Below are 23,705 nucleotides of genomic sequence, written 5' to 3' on the forward strand. Positions count from 1 at the left end.
ACAGCAATAAAAAACCCCAAGACACTGTCTAATTCATGCCGAGAACTAACTCCCTGTATTTTCGTCTTTTCTGTGGCAGGAAAAACCATAGATTCTGTTGTCTCAGTGAAACATGTTACAGCACAAAATGAGTGATTTGGAGCCTTGCCTCTGAACAGAAAAAGTGTATTCTTTAAAAAGAAAAAATTATGTATATGTCTGTGTGCCTGTGTGTGGGTATGTGCACAAGTATTCATGTGCCCAAGGAGGCCAGAAGAGGGCACAAGATCCCCTGCAGCTAAAGTTATAGGCGGTTGTGAGCTGTACAATATGGAGACCGGGAACTGAACTCTGGTCTTCCGGAAGAACATCAAGTGCTCTTAACCACTGAGCCATCTCTACAGCCCCAAGTATTTCATTAAATATTAAAGATTAGCAATATAATTTTGTGATCATCTTTGTTATGGGCAGGCCTCTCTCTTGGAATATATATATATATATATATATAATTCTACTAAAGCATATATATAATTCTACTATAGCACATTCATTGGTATTTCTGGTTTTTAAACAAATATCCTAATTCTCCACCCATGTGCCAGTCCCCAGACAAAACAAAGTAAGTCTACGTCATTGCTGAGTTCTATCTCTGGGGGACGCATCTGCCTCTGCTGCCTGCTTGCTATCAGACATAACATAAGTTTAGGGCACTGTGTCCTATCACAGGATAACAAGAAGTACGGCCATTCTAGGAAAACGGGATTAGGGGAAATATACGATCAAGGAAGAGGCAGTCCCCAGGGTGAGCATCCTCCCCACAGGCCCCGTGGTTCTCTCTTCTTCACTCCCAGTCTTTCCTAAGTATTTCTATATTGGTGTTAAACATTTTCAGGTCTGGGGACAATCACCCAGCATGCACAAGCAAACATAATAACCCTTTAAGAAGTTAACAAGGCTGCATCTGAGTGCTTTGAAGGCACCCAGAATTGAATCGATCCATGGTGCCAATGACAGCCATCTAGAAAAATGTCCCGACTCTGATGCTCTAGTCCCAGAGTTCATTAGCAAAGAGGGACGAGACCCAAGGAACACCCCCTCCCCCACAGCATCATCACCCTCTCCCCATCCCCTCTCCAGCGTCTCCCAATGCCCATGCCAACCCCCGAGCCAAGCTGCATGCTCTACTTATCCTCACATTTCTGCCTGGGGTACGCACCATGGGAGGTGCTGGCGTCGGCATGATGGCGGTGGGTGGGATGGCGTGGGGGAATGGCGTGAAGGTGTGCTGGTGCGTGTGCTGATGCGTGTGCTGGTGCTGATGCTGGTGTTGATGGAACTCGGTCCGCAGGTAGGGCGGAGGGCCCAGGGATGCCCCTCGGTCGGCGCTCTGAGAGGCCAGGAATCGTGTGTTCAGTTCCTGCCTCAAGATATCTTGTTCTGGAAATGAAGAAAAGGGAGATAATGGCAGCAGCAACTTTTCATTCACCACGCAACATCCTGGTTGCAGACATGTCCAGTGTGCATACCACATGCCAGTGCAGCCCAGGATAGCTATGAATTCGGCCCGACACAGAATTGTGAACTTATTTATTAACACATTGTGACATTCTTGTCCTGTTTTGTTTTAAACTGAGGGAGAGTCTCGTGTAACCCAGAAGGACTCTGAACTCCCTACACAGCAGAGAATGACCTTGAATGACTCTGAACTCCCTACACAGCAGAGAATGACCTTGAACCCCTGATCCTCCTGCCCCTGCCTCCTGAGCTCTGGGACGGTGGGCATGCAACACTATACATGGTTTTATGTAGTGGTAAGGAGGGAATCCAGGGCTATATGCATGTTGGGCAAGCACTCTACCAATATTAGTAGCTGCCACAATGAGACTCTGTGTGCGTGCGTGCATGCGTGCACGCGCGTGTGTAAAACTTGATTGTGTGGTTCTCCAGTGTGAACTCTACAGATGACAATGTCATGTCAGAATGTCAAAAAGCTGGGCATAGTGTCTATAAGGACCTAGTGCCATTTGATGGATGGAGGATGCAGGGATGATGACAACTGACTTGGGGCACACGGGGGGTGGAGCCAGGTCCTGGGATAAAAGGACACAACAGGCGGAAGAGGTAGACTATACCAACGCTGGCTCTCAGTCTGCATCAAGTTCGCTACCTTGTCTCTCAGTCCCAAGTCTAAAAGCAAGCTCAGTCACTCCCAACTAAGGAAGGATTGTCTCAAAACAACAACAGTAACAACAACACACACACACACACACACACTCATAAAACCCAGCTAAAAACAACAACAAAAACAAGGTGGGTGCCTGTGCCCTGAGGAATAACACCCACGGTTGGACATTCTTGCTTCCACTCTCAGATAAACACACATGCATCGACACACGCGCACGCGCGCGCGTGCACACACACAAGCATATCTAAGTACTGCGGTACAGGGAGACACACCAGTCACTCATTAACTATCTGTTAATACCACCAGGTTCCCGTGCCTTCTTCAAGGATTGGTATAGCTCTATGAAGTGGCATAATAACATGGCCGGACTAGATCAACATCAGAGCACAGGTTTGGTGAACACAGTCAGGAGAAAAGAATGATAAAATCTATGACTAGGTCAGTTCAGAGTGCGTGTGTGTGTGCGTGCGTGTGTGTGTGTGTGTGTGTGTGTGTGTGTGTGTGTGTGTGTGTGCACGCACCCTCACATTTGCACGTGTGTGGAGGCGAAACATCGGCGTCAGGTGTCACTCCTCAGCTGGGGGGGTCCATGTTTTTCTTTAAACAGACATTTACTTTAGCTGTTAATTAAATTGCCTTGTTTATTTGTTTGTGTGGGGGTATGTACATCACCACCTGTGTGGGGCTACAGGAAAACTCTGGGGAGCTGTTCTCTTCTTCCACCAGGTAAGCCCTAGGGATGGAAGTCAGGTGGTCAGGTGTTGTGACAAATGCCTTCACCTAGTAGCCATCTCACTGACATCGCCTTGGTGCTTTGAGACAAAGCTCTCACTGGCCTGTGCCTCACCAAGGTGACTAGACCGGCTGTCCAGGGAGCCCCAGGATTCCTCCAGTCTCTATCTCCCCAGTGCTGGGATCTCAAGTGTGCACTACCATCCCTGTCTTTTTTTTTTTTTATGGGTTCTAGGGACCGAACTGGGGACCTCAGCTTTGCAAGGCAAGTCCTACATTGAGCCTTCTCCCTAGCCTCAGCATGTCTGTCTTTAAAATTCTAGGGCATACTGTCATCTCAACAGCACATAAAGAGGACCCTCCTGGAGAGACGGCTCAGCAGTTAAGAGCTCATGTTGCTCTTGTAGAGGACCTGCCTTTGGTTCTAAGCACCCATCTCACACGGCTCACAATTACTTGTAACTCCAGCTCCAGAGGATGCCCTCTTATGGCCTTTTTTGGCTACCTATACGCATGTGGATGGATCACACACAAACACACCACACACACACACACACACACACACACACACACACACACACACACACACACACACAAATTAAAATAACAAAAGAGAACATAATATAAGAAAGAAAGGGGTCCTATTTGACACAATAAACCCCTACACCAAGACACAACCTAAAGACCCTGGAGTGAAATACATAGGCCCGTAATTGCTGTCTCAGTTTAAATGTGTGTCACAGAGTACACGCCATCATGTGCCATATAATTTTCACTCAGGGGTGATGTCATTAAAAAAAGGTGTGACTTAGGCACTCCACTTTCTTTGTTGTTATTGTTCGAGACAGGGTTTCTCTGTGTAGCTTTTGGAGCCTATCCTGGAACTCACTCTGTAGACCAGGCTGGCTCCGAACTCACAGAGATCCACCTGCCTCTGCCTCCAGAGTGCTGGGGTTAAGGGCGTGCGCCACCACCGCCCAGCATCACTCCACTTTCTTGCTCAGCATCAAATTCACCCCAGCTTTGCTGGGCAATTTAGAGGCTTTGGGATTTACCTCTGCTGAACCTCAGCCACAAACAGTATGAAGAAGACTCAAAGAACACATCCATCCAAGAGGGGTGGAGATTGTGACGTCATACAGTCCAGTGGTGAGGTGACGAGCGAGGGGCACGAGGGGTATACAGGTGTACCAACGGGACTGCCTCATCTTACCTGAGTAAGTGCTCCCTGCGGGATGCCCGGGCACCTGCAGACTTCCAGACGTCAGCGGTGGGGGAGGAGGCAGAGCAGAGGGAGGGGCAAACATATTGGGGTGATGTGAGTGGGCGGGGGGCTGGAGGGTGGGTGTGAAGCTGTGCAGGGGGCTGTGGTTGGGCAGAGAGAGGGGGAAAGGGGAGGCGGAGGGGTGGTGGGAGATGTGAGGAGGGGCGGGCTGGGTCTTGGCTGGAGTGTTGCTTCTGCTGCTAGAAGAAGAAAGAAAAGGAGAGAAAGTCAGCAATTTTTTTTTTTTTTTTTTTTTTTTTTTTTTGGTTGTTCGAGACAGGGTTTCTCTGTGTAGCTTTGCACCTTTCCTGGAACTCACTTTGGAGACCAGGCTGGCCTCGAACTCACAGAGATCCATCTGCCTCTGCCTCCTGAGTGCTGGAATTAAAGGCGTGCGCCACCACCGCCCGGCCAGCAATTCCTTTTCTGTTGTTCAATTTTTTTTCCCCCTTTATTACAGTAAAAGACTTTTTTTTTTTTTTTTTGGGACAGGGTTTCAAGTAGCTCAGGACGGTTGCCATCTCACTATATCAGAGAGGATGAACTTGAACTCGTGATCCTCAGTGCTGGAATTACAGCTGTGCACCACCACGGCCAGGTTATACAGTGTTGGTGATGGAACCCAAGATCTCATGCCCGCCAGGCAAGCATTCTACCAAATGAGCTGTATCCCCAGCAAGAAGGGAAGAAGGGAGGGAGGGAGGGAGGGAGGGAGGGAGGGAGGGAGGGAGGGAGGGAGGGAGGTCCTTGGCTGGTAAGACAGCCCAGAGGGTAAAGGCTCTTGCCAATAGCCTGACGACCAGAGTTCAATCCCTGAGACCCCACGTGATGGAAGGAGAGAACTGAATTCTACAAGATACCCTCTGACCTCCGTATCTGGCACACATGTGCCCACACATACAAACACACACAAATAAATATATGATTTCAAAAATCCTATCTCCCTGCCTACAGCCATCCAACATGCCTGACTTACCCCCTTCCTCTTCATCAATGCTCCCCGGCTCCCAGCAGCCTTGTGAACCACAGACAGCTGTGTACCACCCTAGTTACTAGACACAGAAGCAGCCAGGAGCTACTGTTCCGTGGCTGGATGCCCCCCCTCCCCCAGACCCTGTTCAGGTGGCTCCTCCTGCCTCAATCGTCAGGATCCCTCCTATTTCTGCTGCAAAGATTTCACCTCCGCCCTAGCAGGGGTCCAGCCTTCCCACCTTCCAGGAGCCACACTAGCAGCTGAGGTAAGAAGACAGCATAAAATGATTTTCTGAGCCCCACCCCCTTTCTGCCGCTGTCACCTTGGGAATGAATGCAGCACAAGTGAGGGGTCAGGCTAGGGAGGGCTTCACCTCCTGTGAGATCAACATCTGAGCGTATAGGTGAGAGTTTATCCAGATTAGGTTCAAGATGGGAAGGCCCATCCTGAATGTGGACAGCACCACCTCACGGAATGGTGCTGTGGGATGTCTTTCTGTACGCTGTGAGTATGTGTTGTTCTGACTGGTTGGTAAATAAAGCTGTTTGGCCAATGGTGAGGCAGAATAAGGTTAGGTGGGACATTCCAACTGGAGGGAGAGGAAGAGGAGAGGAGAGGAGGAAGCAGACGCCATCCCGCCATCCAGGGTAAAGCCACAGAACACATGGCGACATATAGATGAATAGCAATGGGCTGTTTAGTTAAAAGAGCTAGCTAGCAAGAAAATTGAGCCATAGGCCATGGCCATGCAATTCGTAATTGATATAAGCCTCTGTGTGTTTACTTGGGTCTGAGTGGCTGCAGGACCAGGCGGGACACAGGAAAACTTCCAGCTACAGAGTGGGGGGTGGGGGGGGTCCGGGTGGTTGTGGTGGTGGTGGTGTTCCTGGACTGACTTGAAAAGGAGAAATCAGGCTGAGCACCAGCATCCATCTCTCTCTGCTTCCTGACTGTGGATGCCACGTGACCAGCCGCCTCAGGCTCCTGCCGCTATGCCTCTCCTCCCCTCCCCACCATTCCCCCCCCCGAACCCCGGGATGGGCTGGAGCCTCAGAGGGTGAAAAGAAAGCCTCCCTTCTTTAAATTGCTTCTGTCAAGTGTTTTGTCACAGCAACAAGAGAAGCAACTAACACATCGCTCTTCTGGTCCAGAGGATCATGAGACAGACCTGACCCTGTAGGGAAGGTACATGGGACGCAAAGGAGTCCCGACACCATCCAACGGGAGGCAGTCACAAAGACGGAGCCTGGGGACAGTGGCGGAGCTAGAATTAGCACCCTAGAGGCTCATCTCTCCCCTCTTCTTTACGGACATCATTTGAGCAGCTCTGTCAACTTGGTGAGGCCCCATAAAGCCAAAAGGAACTTGGTTCTCCAGCAGGGATTCTCTTTCAATCAGAGCTGGGTGACCCACAGCGGGAGAAAGGGCCGCCGAACAAAAGAAACCCAAACTCCTGGGGTCCCATCAGCAAGGCTTTCTTAAAATGCAGCCCCCACCAGAGGCACACAGCCTCCTTTCTCACTCTCCCCATGAAAAAAATCTTCAAGTGTGCCTCAGTATGCCTGCCCTGTCCCCACCCCTGCCCTCCACAAGGGTGCCCTGGTACAACGTCCAACTTCTGTTTGTTTGTTTGTTGTTTTGAGACAGGGTTTCTCTGTGTAGTCCTGGCCATCCCGGAACTCACTCTGTAGACCAGAGTGGCCTCGAACTCAGAGATCTTCATGCCTGTGCCTCTGCCTACCCAGTGCTGGGATTAAAGGCATGCGCCGCCACGCCTGGCTCCTCCAACTTTTTCTGAAGCCCCCTTTTGCTCCTTCCTATATTACTTCAAGTCCCTGAAGGAATTTTATCGCCCCCACCCACCCACCAATGTCCTCAACACCCAACCCAAGAGACCCACACTCCACCAACAGTTCCTTTCCCTGTCTTTTAGCCCCACCGATCCACATTCCCCCCCATCTCTCGACCTCACCAATTAAAAACCAGGACAAGTTGCAAACAAACATACAATAGTAGTGTCTCCAAGCTTTTGCACGGTGACCCCTGCCCTACGGATGATTAGGGTCACTCACCTTAAGCTGTTGAGACTCAGGCTACTGCTGTTGTAGGCCGACAGTGGCTGGGAGAGGCTCTGGGAAGAGGGATGTGACTGTACAGGCGGAAGGGCCTGCTGAAGCAGATGGCTGGGGGACTGCGGCCTGGGTGGCCGCTGCACCTGAGGCTGTGGAGCAGGCTGCAGCTGGGCTTCTGGGGGGCCTTGGACTGGCTGTGCACTTGGAGGAGGAGGAAACTGGGGCGGAGCCTCCGTGCGCTGGACCAAGTCTGGGTCCGGAGATGGAATCTGGAGCTGGAGTTCCGCCTGGGGCTGGGATGGTAGCTGGGGGAGCTGAGGATGAGGGTCTTTGAGCACCACGGGTTCAAAGACAGGCTCTTTGCAACAGTCCTGGCTCTTCTCCTGGCTTCTCTCTAGACCCGAGATCTTGGGGACAATTGGCCCTGCATCTTGGTGGTCGTGTTCAGGCAGCGGGCCGACACCTAATTCTGGATCTGAATGGGAGAAAGAAAAGACAAAAACAGGGGGACTGTGAAAGACAGCAAGGGACCGAGAAGGACAAGCCAGCTTTACAGAGTATGTGACATTTCCCAACAAGACTCTACATCTGCCACCCGGCACCCTGACTCCCAGAGTTCTGGAAATGTACACCATTAGTAACTTCAGTTCCCTGGAACTCAAACCCACTTTTCTGACCTCTGAAGGCACCAGGCACAAATGTGGTGCATAGACATACATGTGGGGAAAATACCCAGATGTGCAAATAAATAAATAAACATGGAACAACACCCTGAAAAGATAAGTAACATAAATAAATGATATAAAAGAAGGATGCCATGTGAGTAAGTACTTTTGTATGTGTCTGGAGAGGAAATCAATGATAATATCATCTCCAGTGAAGGCTGAGGAAGTGACTCGGGGGTAGAGCCCTTGGCTAGAATGCCACCTCTCCCAGCTAGGGGCCAGGGGTGTGGCTCAATACAGAGCGCCTGCCTAGGATGCCCTGTTGAGGGACTGAGGGTACAGGTTAGATAGAGTGCATTAAATTCCATCCCCAGTACCACTCAAACCAAACCAACCAACCAACCAACCAACAGAACAGGAGGCTGGAGAGGAAAGAAGTGGTTTGTTCTAGTCATCGGGCCATGATGACTGTAAGTCTTGTGTTTGTGACTATGTCACACACACATTCTAGAACCTGTTCTACAGGCTAGCTACACTAAGGGCATGACCCCACGAATGCACACTCACTTTGCATGTACAAGGCCCTGGGGTCTATCCCAAGCAGAAACCGAAAGACCCAGAAAAAATAAGAATAAGGACAAGGTTCCTTTTTTTTTTTTAGCTTTTTGAGACAAGGTTGCTGTACAGTTGTGAACCTTTCCTGGAACTCGCTGTGTAGACCAGGCTGGCCTCAAACTCACAGAGATCTGCCTGGCTCTGCCTCCCGAGTGCTGGGATTAAAGTTGTGCACCACCACCGCCCGGCCACAAGGTTCCTTTTTGCAAAAACAAATATCATGTAATACTTGGGAATATTCTTGGTAGAGGAAATCATAGGGCCTGTAAATTTTTAGCAATGTATCCTAAATTTTTTTTCTTTTTTTTTTTTTCCCCGAAACAGGGTTTCTCTGTGTAGCTTTGGTGCCTGTCCTGAATCTTGCACTCTGTAGACCAAACTGGCCTCGAACTCACAGAGATCCGCCTGCCTCTGCCTCTGCCTCCCGAGTGCTGGGATTAAAGGCGTGTGCCACCACCGCCCTGTAATTTTTTTTCAAAGTGCTTATTATGCAAAAAACTACAAATAAACAAAATGAGAAGAGAAAGAGAGGGAGACATGAACCAAACATCTAAGAAACAGTTCTCATCAGATGATGCCACCTTCTAGGAGTAGAGCTGAGAAATGTGTAGTGTGCTACCTGGCTGTGGCAATAACTGGAAGGCATTATTGGCTCTTTTAAAACTGGATTTTATTTCTGTGTACGTATGTGATGTATGTGTGTGTGTACTCCCAGGTGCCTACAGAAGCCAGAGGAGGGTTGTCCCATCTCCTGGAGCTGCTGTGAGTGAGCCTCCTGACATGGACGCTTGGGAACTGAACTCTGGTCCTCTGCAAGATGGGTTCAGGCTCCTAACCACTGACCACCATCTTTGGACCCCCATTCCTGGTGTTTCAATCTATCTGATTCACAATGATCAGAAAAGCAATACTTTACACAGCCTCGGTTAGTTTTCTAAACCTCAGTGGACATCGTGCAGCTGTTAAGACTCAGAACTGACCCATTTTGCCTGGTTTTATTTACACAGACTTTCCGGAAATGGTATCATTGTGTTTGGTGCCCCGCTCCCCGAAAACACACACACAAACTCAGTCATCCCCCTGCCTCAGGCTCCTAAGTGCTACAATTACAAGCATGTGCCACCATGCTTTTTATTTTATCACCTTTGAATTTTTTTTTTTTTTTTTGGTTTTTCGAGACAGGGTTTCTCTGTGTAGCTTTGCGCCTTTCCTGGAACTCGCTTTGGAGACCAGGCTGGCCTCGAACTCACAGAGATCCGCCTGGCTCTGCCTCCCGAGTGCTGGGATTAAAGGCGTGCGCCGCCACCACCACCCGGCCACCTTTGAATTTTATCCTTAGAACTTCACCAGGACCTAGTCAGCACCTGAAGCAAGTCATATTAGACACAGAAGGTTGACCATGGTATCTATGACGGTTGACCTTGATCGCCAAGTCCACAGGATCCAGAAGCACCGTGGATAAACCTCTTGGCATGTCTGTGAGGGAGTTTCTAGATTGGGTTTAAGAAGATTCACCATCACTGTGGGCAAGAGCCGTCCAATATTCAGAGATTCTGGGCTGAATATAAGGGGGGAAGTGAGCTGAGAACCAGCATCCATCTCTCTCTGCTTGTCTACTACAGATGCGATGTGACCAGCTACCTCACACTCCTACCGCCATGCCGTCCCCAGCTTGACTGTATCCTTGGACTGTGAGTCAAACAAATCCCTCCTGCCTGAAGTTGCTTTAGTCGGGCATTTTTGTCACAGCAATGAAAAGGAACTAATACAGAATGGTGATTTAGAATTTGGGACCTTCCCATAGGTGGGGGCGCATGCCTTTAATCCCAGCACTTGGGAGGCAGAGGCAGGTGGATCTCTGTGATTTTGAGGCTGGTCTGGTCTACAGAGTGAGTTCTGGGACAGCCAGAGCTGTGTAGAGAGACCTTGACCCCGCCCCCCTCAGGAAAGTATGAGGCCAGCTAGTGCTACATGGAGAGAAACTAAATCCAAGCAAAAATAACCCAAACAAACCAACCCTCCTACACACACACACACATACACACACACACACACACACACACACACACACACACACACACGCCTTTGTCATACCTGGTCCACAGTTATGGAGTGGCAGGAGCATGCCACTGTGCATGTGGAGGGCAGAGGACAGCTTCCAGGAGGTGGCTCTCCAGAGACCCACATGATTCTGCCATGTGCACCTTGGGCATGAAACCCAGGCCATCAAGCCTCGCTAGCAAGCACCTGCACCCACTGAGCCATCCCGCTGGCCCGCATCTAACCATAACATCTTCACTGTAAGCAAGGATTTCTATGCTTCCAAGCCTATCATGACATTATAAAAAAAAAAAAAATTACTTCTCACCAGGCGGTGGTGGCGCACACCTTTAATCCCAGCACTCGGGAGGCAGAGGCAGGTGGATCTCTGTGAGTTCGAGGCCAGCCTGGGTTACAGAGTGAGTTCCAGGAAAGGCACCAAAGCTACACAGAGAAACCCTGTCTCAAAAAAAAAAAAAATCTCTCTAATTTCTTCTTTACTTTTGAGACAGGGTTTCTCTGTGTAGCCCTGGCTGTCCTGGAACTCGCTCTGTAGCCCAGGCTGGCCTCGAACTTCGAGATCCAACTGCCTCTGCCTCCCAAGCGCTGGGATTAAAGACTCGCACCACCAGCGCCTGGCTATGAAGAAGATGGGTATCAGGTTGGTAAGGGTGACATTTGATATTTTCCCTTTGACGAACTGCAGCACATCTTCAAGTCCAGTCACTTACGGCTCAAAGGCGGTAACTCCCTGCAAGCATCCTGCGAAAACGCCACAAGTTCTGTGAGTGCTTTTCACAAGGGACACCACGCCGTGAGCGCCCAGTGTTTCCATACTAGCTGCAGGGAGATGGCAGAGCCGGGTGTGTGGTGGCACACACCTGTGATCCCAGTACTTGGGAGACAGAGGCAAGAGGGTCAGGAATTCAGAGCTAGCCTTGGCTATGTGGGGAGTGTGAGGCTAGCCTTGGCGGCATGAGATCCTCCCTCGAAAATCAAACAGGGAAACAGAAACCACTTGGGCGAAATTACACGAAAGGACGTAACAAGTATCGTCAGTTTGGCCTCAATGCTGAAAACGACCTGTGTAAGCATACACATGTATGCATAGGCTGACAAAACTGCACAGCAAAACATGGCTCTGAGCCTATGATTATTTTTTCCTCCACTTCTCAATGTCTCTGTCGTGAAAATGTATTACCAGGCAAGAAACCAAGAAAGGGAGGTATTACATTTTAAAATGAGTTCCTCCCCCCTCAAAGAAGTCACTGCTTCCACCCTTTTAGAACTGCCACCTAGTGAATGGATACTTGATTTTTTAAGCAGGCCACCAAAATGGCTCCTCAGGTAAAAAGTGCCCGCCACCAAGCCCGAGTTTGATCCCGACGTCCATGTTGGTAGGAGATAAGCAACACCTGCAAGTTGCCCCCTGACCGCCACACACGTGGTGGCATGCATGGGCATGCGCACAAATACAGAGTGGTGTCTGCGGTTTACTGAAGTTACCCAGGATGGGCTAGTCTGATAGGAACCGCAGCCTACCATCCAGAATGAAACAGGCTGTTTCTACCTGACCCCAACACCGATAAAGCATCAGTGCTCCAGCTTATGTCCAATGCTCCTGCTATCTCACAGTCAGTGATCTGCCACCAAGAGGCATGTGAGTCACCGGTTTGATGGTGACCATCTGTGATGGCGAATCTTTATTGTCAGTTTAACAGATTGCCATGGAAACACATCTCTGGGTGTGTCCATGATGGAGTGTCTATGTAAGTCACACTGAGGTGGGAGGACCCACCCCGAAGGAGGGCAGCACTGGCTGTCCACAGACTAGGGTCCTGCGCTTCATGAAAAGGAGGAAGCAAGCTGAACACCACCATTTCTCTCTCTGTACTTCCTGACTGTGGATGTCGTGAGACGGAACACCTTCTGCACCGGCCACCATGCCTTCCCCGTCATGATGGGCGGCTGTCTTGTCTTCCTTAAGCTGTTTCTGTTGGGTGTCTGTGCCCAGTATATACAGAGTAACTAATGCTCTGTATGATCAGAACAAAGAGCCTTTCATGGCCAACCCTAACTGCTAAACATTTCCTTTCCTTTGTAGCTTCTAGGAAATGAGAGTAATGAGGGCTAGTGGGATACTCCGTGAGCAAAGGCGCTTGCTGCTAGGCCTGGCCATCTGAGTTTCCACCTGGCCATATGGTGGAAGAAGATCAACTCCAGCAAATTGTCCTCTGACTTCTACATGGGTGCCTACACACATACACACACACACACACACACACACACACACACACACACACACACACACATGCATGCACACACGCACGCACAAAATGTAGTATTTTAAAGATTTTTAAAAAAGAGAGAGAGAGTGATGAAAAGCCAAGTAGATGGAAGATCAAAATTAGAATAAAAGAAATAGCCTGGCACCCACTAGGGCTGGGGCTGGATGCTTCCCACAGTGTTTAAGAACCCCGGGATCTCAATGTCACACACAATCCTCAAGCTGTCTGGTATGGATCAGGAAAAGAGCAGGCAGTTTGGAATCATATCCCATGCCCAGCACTGTGTAAGGACACGAGACTGTGCCACCTAAGCATGTGCAGTGCAGACCTGGCTCAGAGTGGACTTCAGAAACTGCCAAAACACCTGTGAAACCTTCTTCCAAAGGAAGTGACCTACATCATGCAACAACCATGTACTCACCTCACTTCCCCTCCGGTTTCCACCTCCCCAGGGCTGGGACAGCACCTGTGTGTCACTACACTTAGGTTTTTTTTTTTTTTTTTTTGCATGTCCCTTCTGGGACTCTGAACTCAGGTCTTCTCATTTGCATAGCAAAAACTTGACCTACTGAGCCAGCGCTCACAGCACGTTTCCACTGAGTTCCTTCCCAGAGCCATCTCACGTTATATGATACAGGAAGAAGTTATGCCTTCAGAGCTTCAACCAACACCCTAAAAGCAAACAGTGTCCTCTCAGAGCCACACGCCTGTCCTGTCCCCGGGGGTTTACTGTGAGAACTGGGCTTCTCCTCAGGAGACACGTTCCCTATCTTGGCAAATGCAATCCTGGATATATATACTCCTGAGGGGCAGGGGTAAAATTGCTCCCTAGTCTCTTCACACTATCTGCTATGGCCCGCATGGGGACCGACAGTAGCTAACCCAGTGCGATCTGTCTGAGTGGTGTATGTGTGAGCACCACAGAAACTTCTAGAATTAATCCATAAGCCGTTCTAATGGTGATAGAAGTGGAACTAAGCCTTTGAATGTTTAGTCAAAGAAAGAGAAGGAAAAGAGGAACTTCAATGTTGTTTTTTTCCCCTCTCAGTTAAGTTTGGAATTGCATCATCTCCCAGTGTCCCTAACAACCTCAACATTCCAGTGTGGTCACATGTAGGAGCCCACCATTATACTTGTGTGACACTAAGCCTTTTCCTTGTCCTCTTTATTTTTGAGACAGAGTATCATACACCCATATGCAGTCAAGGAAGACCTTGAACTTCAGATCGCCCACTAACAAATAAATACTCTCTTCGTTAGGAGATTACAGCTGGGCACCACAATGCCTGGTTTATGTAGTGCTGGGGATCAAACCCAGGGCTTCATGAATGCCAGGCAAATGCTGGATCAGTCTATTAACCATTAGGTTGACTTTTGGTGTGTATAAGAATGTGTGGTTTATATGCGCGGATATGTGGAGGCCTGTGTACCTGTACATGAACGTGGAAGCCAGCGGACATTGGGTACCCTGTTCTATCACTCTCTTCCACCTTTTTATATATTTATTTTTTGAGACAGAGTCTCTTTCTGAAACTGGAGCTAGACTGTGGCCCAGAAAGACCCCAATGACTCTCCTGTCTCCATATTCCCCTCAGTGTTGGGGTCACAGGCACACACACCATCGAGTGTGTGAACTCAGGTCCTCAGGCCTGCATAGTAAACATTCTTACCTCCTGAGCCCGACCACCAGTCCCCTTAAGTTGACTTTTACAATCCATCAGCGCAATACATTCTTTGTAGGAAAATAACGTCTCTTGCCATTTTCTTTCTTTCTTTCTTTCTTTTTTGTTGTTGTTGTTGTTGTTGTTGTTTTTTGAGACGGGGTTTCTCTGTGTGGTTTTGGTCTCTGTCCTGGATCTCGCTCTGTAGCCCAGGCTGGCCTCGAACTCACAGAGATCCGCCTGGCTCTGCCTCCCGAGTGCTGGGATTAAAAGCATGTGCCACCACCGCCCGGCCTCCCGCCATTTTCATCTCCCTTTGCTTACTTGTCCTCCATGTAGCATAAAGAGAATACATTCCAATACAAACTTGAAGTTACAAGTCTCCACAAGTGTAGGGTGCAGTAAAGAGGGCTGACAAAATGACTACAGATCAGTGTCTAGAGCCCAAAGGACACGTCCCCGGTCCTTGCACACAGATGACGGTTCAGGTCACCGGAACAGTAGACGTGGATTGGAGGCTTGGGAACTACCCTGTCTCGACTGACGCACTCAGACAAGTGTCCCTCAGAGAAGCCTGCAGATGAGGGTGGCGGAGGGGAGTGTGTCTGCTTCTTCAACAGCTGAAGGTCTAGCTGCCACATGCTGCAGCCCAACATGACCGATGTCCCATTCCCTCTTAGTTCAGTTCTGGCTGGACCACCCTCACCATAAACACCCAGTTATGTCACCAATCTGTTTCACCACCCTACACTCTCCAGTGATGCTTCCTGCCAACTGTGGCTATTGGGATTAGCCACCCTCCAGTCCCTCATGGGTGGATTTCAAGCATGTCTTCTTTTTTTTAAAAAAAAAAAAAAGATTTATTTATTTTGTATACAGCATGTATGACCAGAAGAGGGCACCAGATCTCATTACAGATGGTTGTGAGCCACCATGTGGTTGCTGGGAGTTGAACTCAGGACCTCTGGAAGAGCAGTCAGTGCTCTTAACCTCTGAGCCATCTCTCCAGCCCTCAAGCAAGTCTTCTATCATTGAACTACACCCCAGCACTTGCAGGAATGTCTACATTTGGGGACAAGTTCTCCTTGGTAAGTTGCCCAGTGTGGCCTCGAACTCACTCTGCCGCTAGGACAAGCCTTGAACTTGCCATCCTCCTACTTCAGCCTAAGTAGCTGGAATTTCAGGCCTGAGCCACCACACTTGACTCCGCTACTTACTTCAAGCTAGTCACTGTCAACAGCCCTTCTAATGACCTGCTATATATAACCACACTTGCTGCCTGGGGGGGCTTAGGCACTAATTTTTAAACGAACACAGAACACATTTTATTTTACATAATGATGTATTACATCTTCTCCCCTAAATATAAGCAAATAAATGTGTATTTGGGGACCAATACAGCTTATTGCTGTTGGAATTTTAATACAACTTTACCTTTGTGAAGACTTATTTTTACTTATGTGTATGCATATGTGCGTGGGTATACGTGACCGCAGAGGCCAGAAGAGGGCTTCAGGTCAGATCCCTTGGAACTGGAGCTACAGGTGGTTTAGAGCTGCCAGACATGGATGCTGGGAACTGAACTCAGGTCCTCTGCAAGAGCAGCAAGTGCTCTTAAGGGCAGAGCCGTCTCTCCAGCCCTTCAGCCTCAGGTTTTTTGTTTTTTTTTTAAAGACAGAAGGGTCTCTTCAAATCTTACACTTCCTTCAGTTCTGAATACAGTGTCACCCAGAGCCTGAATGCCTGATTTCTTTAACTACATAATAATCAATTTACAAAAATCTAAGCAAGTTCCTTTATAAGTGCAATTCTAAAAGGAAAAAAAAAAAAACCCGCCATAATGAGAAAAACACTCAATAAACAATTACACATTAAGCCAGAAAAATTATGCCTCTTTGGAGTCGTTTCTGTAATTGGACAGTATACTGCAATAAAATAATAGCATAGAATACAAGCCAGTGGGAAATAATTAGATGTCATTTTGATGTTTAAGGAGCCATTTTCCATATATAATAAAACTAATGTTCTGCTTTGGATCATAAAGGATTCTAATAGCTTGGTTATTTTTGTGTTACAAGAAAAAAAAAAGTAGGGCAATCAAAAGCATAGAGCTTTTTAATAACCAGGGATGGGTGGGGCCCTGCTGGTATTTGCCTATGGTATGCATGCATGTGGACTCCGACACAGCCTACAGACTTCGTGAACACAAACACATGGAAGGAAAAGTCAATAAGAAAATATAAACAGTCTTACACCAGGGAATGGTTCTGTAGAAGTGTCACAGGATTTCTATGCCTGCATGCTTTAGCTATTTATTATATATTATATTATATAGCTATTTATTGCATGCCTGTGTATGAGTGGTGCATGTGTATGCATGCCAATGTGTGGGTAAGGGAGCATGTGCACGTGTATGAAGAACAGAGGTGTCTTCTTCAATTCTTACTTTTTCAAGGATTGATTTATAGCCAGATGTGGTGGCTCATGCCTCTCTGTTCACAGCACAGGTGGAGCTCTGTGAGTTCAAGGTCAGTCTGCTCTACATAGAGAGCTCTAGGCCAGCCTGGTTCTACAGTGTGACCCTATCCCAAATTTGTTTTTTAAATTTATTTTTACTTGGGTGTGTGAACTGATGGCAGTATATATACATGTGTGTAAGTGCCTGGAGGCCAGAAAAGAGCATTGGGTCCCTCTGGAACTGGAGTTCCAGGCAGTTTCAAGCCACTGAACGTATGTGGCTCCTTGGGTAAAGGCAGTTTTGGCCAAGCCTGGTGACCTGAGTTTGATCCCTCAAGCCCAACGGTAGAAGACAAACTTCTCTGTAAGCTGTGTCCTAACACCCATACAAAGAAGCTTACCCACTCTCTGCCCCAAAGTAAACAAATGTAAAAAAATGGGGAAGAGGGAGTGACCAGATGGGGGTTCATGGATGTCCGTGACCACCCTAGCACAGGGAGAACTGAGCCAGGCAGATCCCTGGAGTCTCTAGTCCCCCAGCCCACCAATCACTGAGCACCTGGTGAAGGGAAAGAAAAGACAGTGTTTGAAAAGATAAGGCTGCTGGGCATGGTGGCGCACGCCTTTAATGCCAGCACCCGGGAGGCAAAGGCAGGCATGTCTCTGTGAGTTTTAGGCCAGCCAGGGCTACAAAATGAGACCCTATTGGAAAAAACCAACAAACAAAAAAGATAATCAGAGAAAACACCAGATGTTGATGTGTGGCTTCTACTTGCATGTGCATGTATACAACACACACACACACACACACACACACACACACACACACACACACACAGAAAGAAGGCTTGCGATGCTGGTCAGCGGTGGAGTGTGTGCAAGGAATCCCCCAATGAAAGGCTGGGAGTGTGGCTTAATGGCAGAGCACTTGTTGAGAACACACAAGGTCCTATGTTTAATCCCCAGTGCTGGAAAAGTAAATAAACAACCAGGGAAGGTAAGGGACAATGACTACATACAGAAGGCTTAAAACAAAGAGAAAGCCAGTGTACCTCACTTTCATGGGACAGAAACATGGTTTAATCCAAACACAATAAAAATCTCTAGCATAGGAGCCAGTGGCCTGGCTCACGGGTAGAGGTGTTTGCTGCCAAGCCTGATGATTTGAATTCGATCCCTGGTATCCACATGATGGAAGAAGAGAACCAACTCTAACAAGATGTCCTTGGACTGCCACACATGTGCCTTGGCATGTGTGCACCCCTTCGCAATAAATAAATTTCAAAAATCTTTGGCATAGCAAAAGACTTGGAATACATCCCACAAAACAAACTACATGAATTTAAAAAAAATCACCTGGTTTATAAACCACAGGCTTTTCTAAATATTCAGGAGATAAGAAAGACTCATTTTAAAGAGTTTAAAAAAATTACTGGTGATATTGGTGATGTTGCACACCACCCAAAAGCAGTAGCTGTGCAAGTCTGGTGGCCGGAGTTCCATCACCAGATATCATGAGGAATCAGTGAGCAGACTCCAGAAAGTTCTCTTCTGACCTCAGTGCGTGTGCACCTGTGTACACACACACACCCTACCACCACCACTAATAATAATAATAATAATTTACTCATTAGATATTTAATGCTCTGATGTCTAATTTTCAGTTTTAAAGATTTTTTAAATTTATGTATATGTGTCTATCAGGGTGTATACCACATGTGTTTAGATATCTGCAGAGGCCAGTCCCCTGGAATTGGAATTACAGGCAGTGTGCAAGACTCAACATGGGTACTGGGGAACTGAACTTGGATCTGATAAGCCATCTCCCCAGATCCTGGGGCTCCCCATCTGGCCAGCTGAGTCTAAGCGGTGTTCCAAGAAGTCAGTGAGAGACCCCGTCTCAATGAGTGGATGGCTTTCTGACAAACACTGCTGTGCTGCTAACCTCCACTGGAATGAACACAAGTGCGCATGCTCACCTACACCTATGTACACAAACATACATACATACATACACACACACACACACACACACACACACACACACACACAGACACACACACTCTTCTTTAGTATCTTAACAAACAACATATACATATCTACTAAATCCCCCCCCCACCTTTTTTACAACAGGATGTCATGGAACCAGGCCAGCTTTCAACTTCCTGTGTAACTGAGGATGGTCCTGAACTCCTGATCTCCCTGCCTCTACTTCCTGGGGGCTGGGATTACAGGTGTGCACCACCTTGCCTGGTTCACACAGGGCTGGGATGTTACCCAGTATTCCACCCATTGTCCCAGACAGCAAGTCCCCTAAACCCTGCATCTCTGCACAGAATGCACATGTACCAGGAGCAGCCACAGATCAGGTGAATTCATGATGGAAAGAGTCTAAGGTTCCGGACCCTAAGGACTGGGTCAGCGTGGGGGAGAACCTCCAGTGAGTTACAAAAGGCTTCTGGGCACCGTCCTCCTCCACGCGGTAATTAACTTATTAGTATGCAGTTCTGGGGCGACCTAATGTTCCTTACTCACTCCTTCCCCAATACGTAACAAGCTTATTATGTGTTAGAGAACACGGTCCTCCCAGGAACGCAGCTGACAACTTTATCACATCAGTTGTGCCTGCCCCAGCATCAACCAGGACCTGTGCTGTAGAAGGTGGACGGGATGGGGAAGGTCTTTAGACCCTCACGAGAGCCCAGCCACCCACTCCTCCCAGTCATTTGTACAAAATTCTGCCCTAACTGCACCTGGCCTGGGGCCTGAGGGACTCTGAGCTGCTGGAGTATACATACAGGTTGTGGAAGGTTAGCTAAGGGCTCCTTCTGTGTGGCTGTGGGGAAGCCAGCCATCACTCATGCTCGGTGAAGACTTTCCAGTGAGGCTGCTTTGGGGTCACTCACTGTCAGGAAGCCATCACCTAACCTCTGTGAGGTAAGTCCAATAAACTCATTGGTTCCCCAGGGTGAACTCTGGTGGAATCATATTTTGGTGTGTCGTTGGGGCCTTTGTGAGGAGTGGGTGATGTTATTTACAAAGTATACACACACACACACACACACACACACACACACACACACACACACACACACAGACACAGACACAGACACAGACACACACACACAGAGGAGCCTTCAACACAGGGGTCTGTCAATTCCCAGTGCCAGACTTTTTTTAATATAATTAATTTGCATATTAAAATGTTTATTGCTAATTGGCTACAACCTAATAATGAATATATACTGTATTTCACTTCTAATTAAAACCTCAATAAAAACAGGCAAGGACTCTTCTCCATGTCAAGGTGAAGCCCCAGGCTTCAGGGCTCTGAAACACATCTCTCCCCATCCTGGTGACTTCACTACCCCCATGTGCTCCTTGAGGATGCTGAAGGGCAGAGCTGTGTGAGGGTGCATGCTGGGAACTGAACCCAGGACTTCCTGCATGCGAGAAGAGCACATTACCTGTTGAGCCACTGCCTCAAGACACAGCTCAAGGTGTTCTTGTATCACACAGACCAGGAAGGTAAATCCCTCCTGACCTGATTCCAGTTCCCACAGAATTAACACTTGACTCATTTACATGTCACAGTTTTAAGTAGCAGCGAACATAGTTTAGCCATTTGTGACACTCAGTTTCATACAGCTTCAGCTTTACACAATGTAGACTCATCCCTGGGAACAGAGTTTCAATGAGGGACTGTCTGGCCTGTGAGCCATATCCCTGAGTGATTTTCTTTAAAAAAAAAAAAAATGTTTTAAATTTCATCTTTATTTATGTGTATGTGTTTGTCTGAATATCTGCCATGTGCATGCGGAGGCTGGAAAAGGGCAGAGAACTTCCTGGAACTGGAGTAACGGGCAATCGTGAGCCACTCAGTGTAGGTGTTGGGAATGGAACTTGGGTCCACTGCCAGAGCAGCGAGCACAAGCACTCTTAAACCTTGAGCCGTTTTTCCAGCCTCCTGTGAGTGGTTTTCTTAACTGGGCCAATTGATGGAGTAGTGCCCACCCTGAATATGAGTGGTCACAATTCCCTTGGTTTGTGTCCTAGACTAGGTAAGGGTAGAGAAGAGACTGAGAAAAGAGGTCTAATACGTATGCATTCATTTCTCTCCGCTCTTGACTCTCAAAATGCTGTGAAGCTGTTTTAGGTTTATGCTGCCTTGACCTTGCTGAACCATACCCAGCTCCCCACTGGGGGATTCTAGGCAGGCATTCTATTACTGAGCCATGCCCCAGCTCCTCACTGGGGGATTCTAGGCAGGTGCTCTACCCCTGCGCTACACCCTCAGACCATTTACCACTGAGCTTCATCCCAAATTGCAAGCTGTGATCATTAAGATTATTAAGTACCGCCTGCTCTCTGTCTCTGAGAGTCTGGGATGTATCCCAGCTAGGATAAGACACCGCCGAGCAGCTGTTATCTCTGCAGACAGGTTCCCTCTTTTTGCAGAGCCTAGTGCTCAAGAGGTGAACCTTTTTTATACAATCCTCCACTGCCTTGGACCATTAAAAAGCCCAGGGTGTGAATGTTGATTGTTCTTGAATGGTGCATAAAGTGATTCTACCACAGAGGCAAAGCCGAGTTCTAATTAGCCAACTGATTAGAATTAGTGGGCCTGTGGAAGGTGGGGAAGACACAAAATTGGAGGGGCCAGGTGTGTGTTTCTGTGAGTGGCAGTCTCCCTCCTATGCCACAGTTCCCCCATGGACAGAAGGGCGACCTCCCATGTGAGGTGCACCTCAAGTGTTGGTTAGGAAAGCAGATAACTACAATTACAATTAGCAATAAAAAAAAATGAAACACTTTGAAAATTATAGTGTGCAACACACTTCCACACCATGAATGCTTTGGCTCATTTTTGACTTGTTTTAAAATTGAGTGTGCATGCCTGGCAGGTGGGTATTGCAGCTCTAGGTCCTACAACCAAAGGTGTGAGATATCCTCAGCAAAGAGGGCTTAGCATGTAGAACTGGAGGTCACTGGGAGCAATGGTAATAGCTTGCATCGTTTTGGATACTTCTGGGGCCTCCCCCACCAAAACACTCATGGGGAGGTAACTCTACTCTTGGAATAAGGGACTGTGGTTGTTCGGCCTTATATGGGACATCTATGTCATTTCCCACACCTCCAAGGCCCAGGAAAACATCATCATAGAATGTAAAGAAGAATTTAAGATTCAAAGAACAGGGAGGAGGGCGGGAAAACATTGTCATCTGGGCATGACATTCTGATGCACACACGAACTCGCAGCAGCGGTGGTGACCCACAGGGGACCCGCACCAAGTCAAGCCAGTTCAAAATTCCAGCATGGAGTGGGGAAGGAGGTCTAGGTGAGAGCTATGGGCAGTTGGTAGCTGCTGGAGGGAGGCAGAGTCACTTTTCATTGGGGGAGCGGCTACCTGTAGGTCGTCCCTGCCCAATATGACTCCATAGCCATGCATATTTGGACAGCATTCATCGGACTTAGTGGGTTATTTAAAAACAAAACAAAAACATGAGGTTGGGAGAGAGATAGGAGACTATATTTGCAAATCCTATATGATAATGGTCTAGGATCCAATCTGTAGGGGCTGGAGAGATGGCTCAGCGGTTAAGAGCACCGGCTGCTCTTCCAGGGGACCCGGGTTCAATTCTAGCACCTACGTGGTAGCTCACAACTGTCTATAACTCAAAGTATATAAAGAACTATACCAAATACACAGTAACAACAAAACCTATTTTAAAACAGTCAAATGGGCTCCTGAGAAGGCTCAGTGGATAAAGGTGCCTGCTGCCAAGTTTGGTGACCTGAATTCCAGTCTGTGAACTCACAGGGAGGAAAGACAGAACAGACTCCCACCAAGTTGTCCTCTGACCTCCCTGGCCAAGCTGTGGCATGCATGTGCACATGCACACACAAACATAACAGAAGCTGATTTTTTTTTAATGGGGGAACGGATTTGAATAGGCAGTTCTTCAAAGAGGACATACAAACATCTCAGGAGCAAATGGAAAGATGTTCAACATCATTAGTCATCAGGGAGACAAAAGACCAAACCACAAGAAGCAGCCACACCCACTGTAATGAGAAACAGAGGCTGGAAGGAGGGCAAGACGGAGCCCTCCCCACTGCCCACCCACAGTCTGTCTGTCCTTCAAAAAGACTGCACACCTCTCCTCCACTCATTCCCCCCCAGTCAGTACTGCTTTTATTTCCCCTGGAGGGCCTTGACTGGGGTGAGACGGGGGTCCCAAGTAGCCCACGCTGGCTTGGAACTCTCAGCAGTTCTGTTTTACCTCCCAAGTGCTGGGACCATACCTAGGAGGATCAGGGAGAAAGCGGGAGTTCAAAGACACTGGCAGCTACACAGTGAGTTCAAAATCAGCCTGGGCTCCATGAGACCCTGTCTCAGAAGAACTGGATCCTGCCCTGGAGGAGCCTACAACTTCCTGGAAGAACAATTAAAAGAAGGAGCAGGGGAGATGGCTCAGGAGAGAGAGCCAGGCAGATTCTTGGTTCTCCCTGGCCGGCACATGGACTAATCAACCAGCTGCAGGTGCCAGTGAAAGACTCTGTCTCAAAAAACAACAACAACAACAATAACAAAAAAAGATGAGGCTGGCTAAGTGGGTCATCGGCTAAAGAGCTTGCTGCTCAAACCTGACGACCTGAGTTCAATCCCCAGATGGCACATAGAGGTGCAAAGAGAAACAACTTCACATTGTCCATAACGTTCATGCACACATACTTATAAACAATAATTATTAATTCATTAATAAAAATTT

General features: G+C 48.1%; 1 protein-coding gene across 3 annotated transcripts in view; it reads right to left on the reverse strand.

Annotated features, from left to right (window-relative positions):
* Auts2 (activator of transcription and developmental regulator AUTS2) overlaps positions 1–23,705 on the reverse strand; it is a 1,133,997-nt gene that overhangs the window by 33,318 nt on the left and 1,076,974 nt on the right. Inside the window, exons 7-9 of one of the 3 annotated variants that reach the window (XM_052753902.1) lie at positions 7,206–7,680; positions 4,110–4,357; positions 1,175–1,416 (exon numbers count right to left, since the gene is read on the reverse strand). In XM_052753902.1, the coding sequence (XP_052609862.1) occupies positions 1,175–1,416; positions 4,110–4,357; positions 7,206–7,680 (965 nt within the window). Of the gene's footprint in view, positions 1–1,174; positions 1,417–4,109; positions 4,361–7,205; positions 7,681–23,705 lie in introns of all 3 variants that reach the window. The other 2 variants (XM_052753901.1, XM_052753903.1) reach the window with 2 other exon arrangements.

This window comes from Peromyscus californicus, unplaced genomic scaffold (assembly GCF_007827085.1).
Source record: "Peromyscus californicus insignis strain IS unplaced genomic scaffold, ASM782708v3 Scaffold_2__1_contigs__length_46816999, whole genome shotgun sequence".
In the NCBI taxonomy this organism is placed as follows: domain Eukaryota; kingdom Metazoa; phylum Chordata; class Mammalia; order Rodentia; family Cricetidae; genus Peromyscus; species Peromyscus californicus.